Genomic DNA, 10,905 nt, shown 5'->3' on the forward strand with positions numbered 1-10,905 from the left:
ATGTTCGAAGGAAAAAGTTACCTTTATTCGCCTATAATGAAGATTGAAGCAGTTGGTTTTTTTAATAGAATTATTCTTCATTATATTTTTATTATAATTTGCTATTTATTATTTATATTATTATAGTAAGTGCAATAGCATACAGTAGAATCGCTACTAAGGGAACACTTTCGGGACCAAAAAAAGTTCATACTAACAAAAACGTGAAATGTCTCCTTAATATGGTTTTTTCGCATGTTTTTGTACAATGAGACAACAAATTATTTATAAATTTATTATACAGTTACAGTTGAACTGTAACTAATTTATAACAAGAATTTGTAATGCAAAAATAATTTATTTATTATATGAAGTCAACAGAAATGGAAGTAAAACAACACAAGCTGTATATGTTCCCATGGTTTGAGTGCAATGTTAATGACCAACTATTCTTTTTTTTAATAGTGGGGTGACACCGGTATCTTTTTAATACTAAAAGATACCGGTATATAAAATGTGCAGTACTGTACTAAAGCTGTACAGCAGCGCTTTTTCGTTAAATCTTTGGTCAACTTTTAGGCATCATCTTTACTTATGAAATTGCATTGCGGTCGAAACGTGTGGGGGAGGGGGAACCAACCCCAACCCCTATATAAGAATATGTGGGAGGACGTGTCCCACCCCTCGTCCCCATGATCTGCACCTGTGGTTAGCTGAGAATTTTATTAGATTGAAAATTGTTATTTGGTTCTTAAAAAGATCTCGAATTATAGGGATCTCGGAATAAGAGTCTCAAAGTGGAGGGTGCATTGTAATTCAATGAAACTAATTTGTTGGTGAAACGGGTATTCATTCTTCATTTATTGTTTTCATGATGAAGGTTCTATAAGAAAACTTATGATTGAGGCATCCCTAGATGGCCAGAAATGGCAGTATCAGACTTAAACGTTTATTTATTCTCAATTTATTGTATAATTTTGAAAATGTTTTAAGCCCTCACCCCTCTTAAATCCGCCACTGATTTATGCCCATCGTTGATAACCGAAATCGTACGTTTAACCAAATGAGTGTCGGTAATTCAATGACAATCTCGTAAATCATTTATCATATAGTGAAGTGCTTCTTTACCGGTATATCTAACCGAGATCTTGATTTAGGCCTGTATCAAATGTTGGAAGTTTGTTGATGAATTAACCCTGTGGGATGTAATAAATACAAGGAAAACATATTGACCCACCCTAACTCCAAGGCCACCTGGACGCATTAAACAACTGGTGCAAAGCAAGCAAACGATATGCTCCCGAAGCCAGCCAAATGCCATGTTCTTAATGTTAACTTCATGAAAACCCCTTAATTACCCTGAATTAACTATAGGTGGGAATAATATTAAAGCTGTTGATAAAATAAAATTGTTAGGTCTTGAAATACAAGAAAATCTAGGGCAGGAGACCAAAAAAGAAAAAAAAACATATCACAAGCCAGCAGCAGGATATTTCTTTGTGTATGCTATAAAAGGATATAGGCCTACAACTCCAGTAGAGGACATGATCGCCGTCTACCAACTATACATAAGGCCCTTGATGGAATACGCATTATGTATATACTGATTGGCACTTCAGTCGTACTAAACTAAAAACTAATCAACTCGAAAGAATACAAAGCGTGCCTGCAAAATTGTACTGGGCCAAAATTGTGTAAACTATACCACTGCTTTGAACAAACTGAACATTAGGGAGCTCTCGATTGCACGACGACGGTAGGACATAGAACGTAATGACGTCAGTAAAAGTCATCTGCGCATGCGAGAACGTAAAAGGTCACCTCGTCGAGTAGATTCTGGAAACGCAATTTAACCAAACCTTACGTATTGACAGAACGTAAGACGCCAGGTAGGACGGTCACGCATGAGTGATTCTATTCTAGGGTTGTATTTTTTTTCTTTTTTATATTTGTTTTGTCTATAATAATAATAATAATAATAATAATAATAATAATAATAATAATAATAATAATAATAATAATAATAATACTAATAGATGGATTTATATAACGCAGATAAACGAGGTCTCTATGCGCTATTTGGTCTTTGTTGTCAAATTTTTAAATTATATTTAGGTCAATTTTTATAGTATCAATATTGTAAATAATACATTTGATTGAAATTAGTAAAATGTGGTATATAGTAAATTATTGTTCTTTTTTGTAATTGTATTTTTTTATAATTTTAATAGTATTTCAATATGTAATCTCTAGTAGTAAATTAAGTGCTTTATTGTAAATGTAATTTTTGTAATTGTTAAATTAATAGTACTTTAATGTAATTTTTTTTTTTGTAATAAAGACAGTTTTAGCTTCATTCAACCGTTTATGCATAACATAGTCAATGTGTGGCCTGAACCATGGTAATATTAAGCAGCACTTTTATGGTTCTGTGACATTTCTCTTGGCCATCCTAGCAATCTGTATTGTGACTCACTTGCTGATCAAAACATCAATTTCTCGTTTGAGTTAACATTTCTCATGTTGTTGTCATAATATTCTGATTCCTCATTGGTGTTTCAAGTCCAAAATACATTACACTACCCTTTGCAGTTGTGTATCTAATGGGTGCACCCCACCCTCAAATAATCTCCAGCCTCCCCAGTCTGCCCTCCCCCAAAACGACTCTAGTACAGTAGTTAAAAATCACCTCAAGTTACCTTACTTTGAGAGAGTTAGCGCCCCCTTACCTAAATTATTAAACTCCATTCACTCCCTCCCAATTTCACGATCAGCCCTCTGCCACTTCCAGACTCTTAAATAAGCCACTGCCCCATCATAATTTATCTGCCATTTTATACTGCTCATAATGTTAATGAAATTATCAACTGTATCAAAAAAAAAATTGTTGGCAAATTGTCTGTCGGCGAATTGGCTGTCGGCGAATTGGCTGTCGGCGGAAGGTCCTGCTGCCAAATTTGTTGTCGGCGAATTCCGAGGCAGTGAAGTTTTTTTTTTTTTTTTTTTTTTTTTTTTTTGGTCAACCTGTCTATCGGCCCCTGTCGGCAAACTGGCATTCGGCGAAATGTCCTAGTACTGTAATTATATAGGCTTAAATAGATAGTCTGTTGCTGTCACTTGCATTAACTTCCTTACGACTTTGGCACATATAGCATCTTACATGTTATACTGCATGGATAATTATGGGGTAGTGTTGATGCATGGCCGCTTTAAAATGTATTTTATCGCACTGTCGTGGATATTCCTTCTGTTCCTCCCGCACTCAAAGGTCATGAATTTATTATAGGAATAATTAAGATGATCAAATATTAGGCCTATATGAACAACCATGTTGTTTTGTAATTTATTTGACTGATTAAGCATTGAACATATTTTCATTACATCGACAAAAATATTTTGGGTAAAATTTCGGTATCTTACTAGCACTAACCCGATCCTTGATCCCACCCAGTCATTACAATTTAATTTAAGTACGTACACTGTAACTTCTTACACACACACACACACACACACACACACACACACACACACACACACACACACACACACACACACACACACACACACACACACACACACACACACACACACACACACACACACACACACACACACACACACACACACACACACATCAATAAACGACCATGTTATTTAATCAGTTATCAATCAATCAATTGATATATCTGTCAACCAATCAAAACACGTGTTTACTTTTTTGATAAACTTAAATACGGACTTATCCATATCACATACATGATTTATAAAGTGATTTATAATTAGTTATTAACGTTCCTATATTTAGAATGCTACAACTTCGTCGGACACGTTGTAGCATAACACCATCATCATTCGCGAAAACCTGTAGTATAAAATAAACACAATGATTGTATTTAAGGTAATAGCTATACAGGTATTATTGTTATGATTATACTTTGAATGATTATTGTACAAAATTCATGTGATAATGTAGGCCTAATAGAAATGAAATGAAATGTAAATTCACATAAAAATAGTAAGCTGAGTTAGACATTTAACTAAAGAAAATTATAACATGAATAGGCCTACTGCAAAAACAATTTTGTATTTATTATATACAATTTTGTTTATGTATAATTACAGTGTATCTTTTTATTGTATAGAATGTTATGCAGAAAACAATGAAGAATAAATATGGGCACACAGGGAAATCAATCGTTCCCCCTTTCCACTTTTTACCAATCTTCTATAGTTAAAACCCAACTTTTCAAAGCGAGTGGAAAGAACAATTACGAATGACTATCGTGAATTTTGTCTGTTCACTTGTGTTCTGTTCCAATTGTACTATTTCTGGACCAAAACCGGGTAAAAAAACAATTGTTTGTAAATTTCGTGACCATTCCATCGATTTTGTGGGTACAACGGTTACGGGAGGCTAAATGTATTGTAAAAACAATGTAGGATACTGTATTCCTACGTTGTTAAAATTGGAAGCATGTAGGCCTAATCGTACTAGGCCAACAGCAAACTCAAAAGTCAACAATTTCTACTATTAACGATTTATTCTTTTTATAAGACCCGTATATACTAGTGTTTAGTATTATCTGCATACATAGATTCCTGTGTTTCCTAATTTTTTAAAATATAGTTACTGTAATCAATTGAATTTTATATAGCTATTATTAAACAATAATTATACAGCCTTTGACATGGAAAGGTCTATCTATTTCGACTTATTTAAGTAGTGATGCCACAAGTTGACAAACTCTGACAAAATAAATTAAATAAATCTGCTTTATGTTTGTGAAATAAAATTGCTAACTAAATGTTTTGTGTTCTTGTCTTCCTAGTCCTATTTGATCATAAATTAGACGGTAGTATTTCCACTCACAATAGTGTAGCTGCAATATTACTTGCACTAAAGTGAAATTCAAAAGGAGAAAAAAAACCCATCTTGATTGATTTTAAAAAGTACCGTACATGCAACGAGACTAAATTAGGGTGACTGTTTTAAGTTCATCTTATTTGTTTTTCATGGTTCGAAGAAGTTACAAGCTAATCAGTAGAAAATAAATAATTATTTTTATGAATGTTAGTTTGTACGAAATAAGCGGGCATGATTATAATTACCAGGATAAATTGAAAAACTTGTTATGATGAGTATTTCAGTTGCAGATTCAAGTGGGCACAGCCGGCCACCCGCCCTAAATTTTATAATATTGAAATTTAAGTATTGTGTAAGAGTGCCATTTCCGGCCAACTAGAGGTGCCATAATAAAAAATGTTCTTTCCTCAGTCCCAACCATGGTGGGGCTGAGGTGGTCTACACTCCATTCAAATAATATTTTGAAAATATAGTGTGGAAATAAATGTGGCATTACATAAAATCAAGTAGATACGACTTATAAAAGTTAGATGCGAGAGCTCCCTGAGAAATCTGCGCTCCCTGCATCCCCACCAGGGCCCTAGGCGGCTCCTGACCCCCAGCCAAGGCTTGGGCCGGCCCTACGGCACAAGATTTAATTAATTTGCAATTCGTCTCTATGGGACAACAAATTAAGCATTGAAAAAGAGTTTAACTTCAAAATTATATCTCTAAATGATAAACTATACAATATCTCACTTTAAAATCCGTATCTTCTCTTTCATCGGCTCCTTTACGTTGAGCGGATGAGATATGTACTTCACAAATTGTAATCAGAAGTAATAATATACAGAGAGATGCAAGAGGCTTCCTTCTGATATTTGTCATCTCTGTACGAGTGTTTGTTGTGCCGATGTTCTAACTGGAAAGAAAACGAGAATAATTGACATAATACTTTATTACTCTTTTGCATTAAGTTCCTTCATTATACTCGAATTTTATTAATATTATGTTTGATTTAGTTACGATTTTCGTTTTGTATGTTTTTGAATGCACCACTCGGAAACGAGCGAGTGCCACTGATTCTAAAGATTCCTAATAAATGTCTAAATAGTTGTTAAAGATAACTTATTAGAATATTAAGGGAAGTACATATGAAGCGCTTAGAGATTTTAAGATGTCGAATAACAAGAGTATAATAATAGGCAAATGTTACTACTAATAATAATACTAACGATAGCTATGATAATATAATAATATTACATCAGTCTCCCTGGAGAGGTTTCAACGACACCTTGAAAGTATGGTAAGCTATATTTTCATTTAGATCCATTGAGTTTGAGACCTTATCATTTTAAATGACCATCAAATTCACACCCGAATCTGGAAAAACGATATTGAAGGGGAAAAAACAGAACAAAAAACAATGGATTTTTCCAGCTCCTGCTCTGAAAAGCCCATAATGTGAAACACGTTACTGTATTCGAATTTATGTTATAGTAATAATAAAAATAATATTTATAACTAAAAACTGAGTGAATTAAAAACTGACCCGTTTAATCTTCGTTGAGGTATGATCTTTTCGTTGTTCTTGATTGATGCACTGTAAAACGATATGTTTTAACCTGGTCAGTTTCATCTTTTATACCATCCACAACGAAGCCGAACAATAAGCTAACACGTGAAAAGGTTGATTTTAAATATTGATATAATTTAATATTATATGGTAATCGTTAAATGGTGAAGTAATGACGCCTGTCAACGATTCTCATCTTTACATTTTAGACACTTTTAGTCGTACTAAAATTAATTATGATTGTCATTGCATTCTAAAAATGTTTTTAAAGACAAATTAAATGATATAATATGAGTGGCGAATCCAGGAATGTTTAATAGGGTACAGGAAGAATATTCCACTGATAAAAATGGTCAATACTACCTCAGCCCCACCATTTATGATTACAACACTTCTAAATCAGTGGCGTAACTAGAAGTCTAGAAAATTGGGTGCCGATGGGGGAGCGAATGTACGATGCTCACAAAATAAGGTGATTTTTAACTACTTGCAAGTGATTTTTGGGAGGCGCTAGCAATTTTTGGAGGAGTGTGCTCTCCTTCCCCCTGCACCCCCGTGATACACCACTGCACTAAATGGCCGGAACTGGCACTCGCAGACTTTAAATTAAAAATTTGGGCCCCTCCCCCACCCCCTTTAATTCACCACTGGATGATATAGATTCGATGTCAGAGACATGTTATCAACAAAGCGCTTTTAAGTTAGGGTGCTAAATCGAGGATCAAGTGGTTATGGGGCCTCTTCGGGGCCCCTAGGGGTCGGGGTATATCATGTGACACCGGCATTATTTGTTTTTGAATAAAAGGCTCAAATTACAGGTATTATCTAAACACAGGTTTTTTGGTCGTACGTGCGAGATTAGAAAACAGCTGTTCGGCATTTAACCTTTAACCAAAATGATGTTTATTGATTTATTGTTATGAAAATAGGCGAAAATTAATTAAAATTTATATTGAACAATAATTAGGCAATATATATGCTGATGTAGATAGAGTATGCAAATGTCATATCCCTTCTTTCCAAGTCCCAAAACCAGTTGAAAATGGCTTTCTTTCCTAGACATAGTATTGTAACTAAATCAATGGACAGGTCCACCCACCCACACTCTGTTTATAGAAAGAATAGGCCTACATACAGTTTTTGTTCATTTACCTACTAAAATACTGTAGGCCTAGTCCTTATCCGCACATCTTGATTGAAAAATGGATCAGATTTTATAAAGATATGAAAGCAACAGGCGTGTGTGCATTTGTTTCACTGAAAATTAATTGCGTAACAAAAACGTGAAATGTCTCCTTAATATGGTTTTTTCGCATGTTTTTGTACAATGAGACTACAAATTATTTATAAATTTATTGTACAGTTACAGTTGAACTGTAACTAATTTATAACAAGAATTTGTAATGCAAAAATAATTAATTTATTATATGAAGTCAACAGAAATGGAAGTAAAACAACACAAGCTGTATATGTTCCCATTATTTGAGTGCAATGTTAATGACCAACTATTCTTTTTTTGTAATAGTGGGGTGACACCGGTATCTTTTTAATACTAGGAGATACCGGTATCTAAGGTGTGCAGTACTGTACTAAAGCTGTACAGCAGCGCTTTTTCGTTAAATCCTGGGTCATCTATGCAGTTCATATTAACAACTTTAGGCATCATTTTTACTTATGAAATTGCGTTGCGGTCGAAACGTGGGGGAAACCAACCCCAACCTCTATTTAAGAATATGTGGGAGGATGTGTCCGCCCACCCGTCCCCCTGATGATCTGCGCCCGTGGTTAGCTGAAAATTTTATTAGATTGAAAATTGTTATTTGGTTCTTAAATAGATCTCGAATTATAGGGATCTCGGAATAAGAGAGTCTCAAAGTGGAGGGTGCACTGTAATTCAAGTGTATTGAAAATAATTTGTTGGTGAAACAGATATTCATGCTTCATTTATTGTTTTCATGATGAAGGTTCTATAAGTAAACTTATGATTGAGGCATCCCTAGATGGCCAGAAATGGCAGTCTCAGACTTAAACGTTTATTTATTCTCAATTTATTGTATAATTTTGAAAATGTTTTAAGCACTCACCCCTCTTAAATCCGCCACTGTATTATTTATGCCCATCGTTGATAACCGGAATCGTACGTTTAACCAAATGAGTGTAGGTAATTCAATGACAATCTCTGGTAGCGTAATTCATTTATCATATAGTGCTTCTTTACCGGTACATCTAACCGAGATCTTGATTTAGGCCTGTATCAAATGTTGGAAGTTTGTTGATGAATTAACCATGTGGAATGTAATAAATACAAGGAAATATTGACCCACCCCAACTCCAAGACCACCTGTATGCATTAAACAAATGGTGTAAAGCAAACGATATGCTCCCGAAGCCAGCCAAATGCCATGAAACTTCATGAAAACCCCTTAATTACCCTGAATTAACTATAGGTGGGAATAATATTAAAGCTGTTGATAAAATAAAATTGTTAGGTCTTGAAATACAAGAAAGTCTAGGGCAGGAGACCGAAAAATAAGAAAAAAAAAACATAACATATCACAAGCCAGCAGCAGAATATTTCTTTGTGTATGCTATGAAAGGATATACAGCTCCAGTAGAGGACATGATCACCGTCTACCAACTATACATAAGGCCCTTGATGGAATACGCATTATTTATGTACTGATTGACACTTCAGTCTTACTAAACTAAAAACTAATCAACTCGAAAGAATACAAAGCGTGCCTGCAAAATTATGCTGGGCCAACATTTTGTAAATTATACCACTGCTTTGAACAAACTGAACATTAGGGAGCTCTCGATTGCACGACGACGGTAGGACATAGAACGTAATGACGTCAGTAAAAGTCGAGTAGATTCTGGAAACGCAATTTGGCCAAACTTTACGTATGCACAGAACGTAGGACTCCAGGTAGGACAGTCACGCATGAGTGATTCTATTCTAGGGTTGTTTCTTTTCTTATTTAATTTGTTTTGTCTATAATAATAATAATAATAATAATAATAATAATAATAATAATAATAATAATAATAATAATAATAATAATAATAATAATAATAATAATAATAATAATAATAATAGATGGATTTATATAACGCAGATAAACGAGGTCTCTATGCGCTATTTGGTCTTTAGTTGTCAAATTTTGTTATTATATTTAGGTCAATTTTTATAGTATCAATATTGTAAATAATACATTTGATTGCAATTAGTAAAATGTTGTATATAGTAAATTATTGTTCTTTTTTGTAATTGTATTTTTTGTAATTTTAATACTATTTCAATATGTAATCTCTAGTAGTAAATTAAGTGCTTTATTGTAAATGTAATTTTTGTAATTGTTAAATAGTACTTTAATGTAAAATTTGTTGTAATACAGACAGTTTTAGCTTCGTGCAACCGTTTATGTATTTTTGTATTTATATTTTATACCGTAATAAATAAATAAAGTAGTCCGTGCCTTTTTTAAAAGTTGCTTGTTTTTCCAATGTATGAGTTCCAGACATGCATAATATAGTCAATATGTGGCCTGAACAATGGTAATATTAAGCAGCACTTTTATGGTTCTGTGACATTTCTCTTGGCCATCCCTAGCTATCTACTCACTTGCTGATCAAAACATCAATTTCTCGTTGCAGTTAACATTTCTCACGCTGTAGTTGTCATATTCTAAATCCTCATTGGCGTTTATCCAAAATACATGACACTATCCACTTCAGCTGTGTATCTAATGGGTGCACCCCCACCCATCCTCAAATAATCCCCCTCCCTAGTCTGCCCTCCCCAAAACAACTCTAGTACAGTTTAAAAATCACCTCAAGTTACATTACTTTAAGAGTTAGCGTCCCCTTACTTAAATTATTAAGCTCCATTCACTCCTTCCCAATTTCACGATCAGTTCTCTCCCGTTTCCAGACTCCTAAATAAGCCACTGACCCATATATCTGCCATTTTATATTGCTCATATGTTAGTGAAATTATCAACTGTATAAAAAAAAAGAATTGTCGGTGAAATGTCTGTCGGCGAATTGGCTGTCTGCGAATTGGCATTCGACGAAATGTCCTAGTACCGGAATTATATAGGCTTTAATGGATAGCCTATTTGGTATCACTTGCATTAACCTCTTTATGCCTTTTTCACATATAACATCTTAAATGTTATACTACATGGATAAGGGTAGTGTTGATGCATGAAAATGTATTTTATCGCACTGTCGTGGATTTTCCTTCGGTTGCTCCCGTACTTAAAGGTCATGAATTTATATTCTAAATATAGGAATAATTAAGATGAATAAATATTATATGAACAACCATGTTGTTTTGTAATTTATTTGACTGATTAGGCATTGGAGTTGCCATTTTCATTACATCGATAGAAATTGTGGGTAAAATTTCGGTATCTTACTGGCTCTGACCCGGTCCTGATCTCATACCCAATCATTACAATTTAATTTCAGTACGTACACTGTAACTTGTTAATACACATCT

The 10,905-nt window shown here is 34.0% G+C and overlaps 1 protein-coding gene across 3 annotated transcripts in view; it reads right to left on the reverse strand.

Annotated features, from left to right (window-relative positions):
• The window catches only part of LOC117121162, a 12,575-nt gene extending 3,396 nt beyond the window's left edge, over window positions 1-9,179 (reverse strand). Inside the window, exons 1-3 of one of the 3 annotated variants that reach the window (XR_004447494.1) lie at window positions 8,483-9,179; window positions 6,375-6,425; window positions 5,582-5,744 (exon numbers count right to left, since the gene is read on the reverse strand). Coding sequence is in view for 2 of the 3 variants with exons in the window: in XM_033266262.1 (XP_033122153.1) it covers window positions 5,582-5,740; window positions 6,375-6,425; window positions 8,483-8,518 (246 nt within the window). In the remaining variant the exon portion in view is untranslated. Of the gene's footprint in view, window positions 1-5,581; window positions 5,745-6,374; window positions 6,497-8,482 lie in introns of those variants that run through there. The other 2 variants (XM_033266262.1, XM_033266267.1) reach the window with 2 other exon arrangements.
• Between the last annotated feature and the right edge of the window lie 1,726 nt (window positions 9,180-10,905).

This window comes from Anneissia japonica, unplaced genomic scaffold, assembly GCF_011630105.1.
Source record: "Anneissia japonica isolate Jap-2015-1 unplaced genomic scaffold, ASM1163010v1 scaffold993_len1110182_cov180, whole genome shotgun sequence".
NCBI lineage: Eukaryota > Metazoa > Echinodermata > Crinoidea > Comatulida > Comatulidae > Anneissia > Anneissia japonica.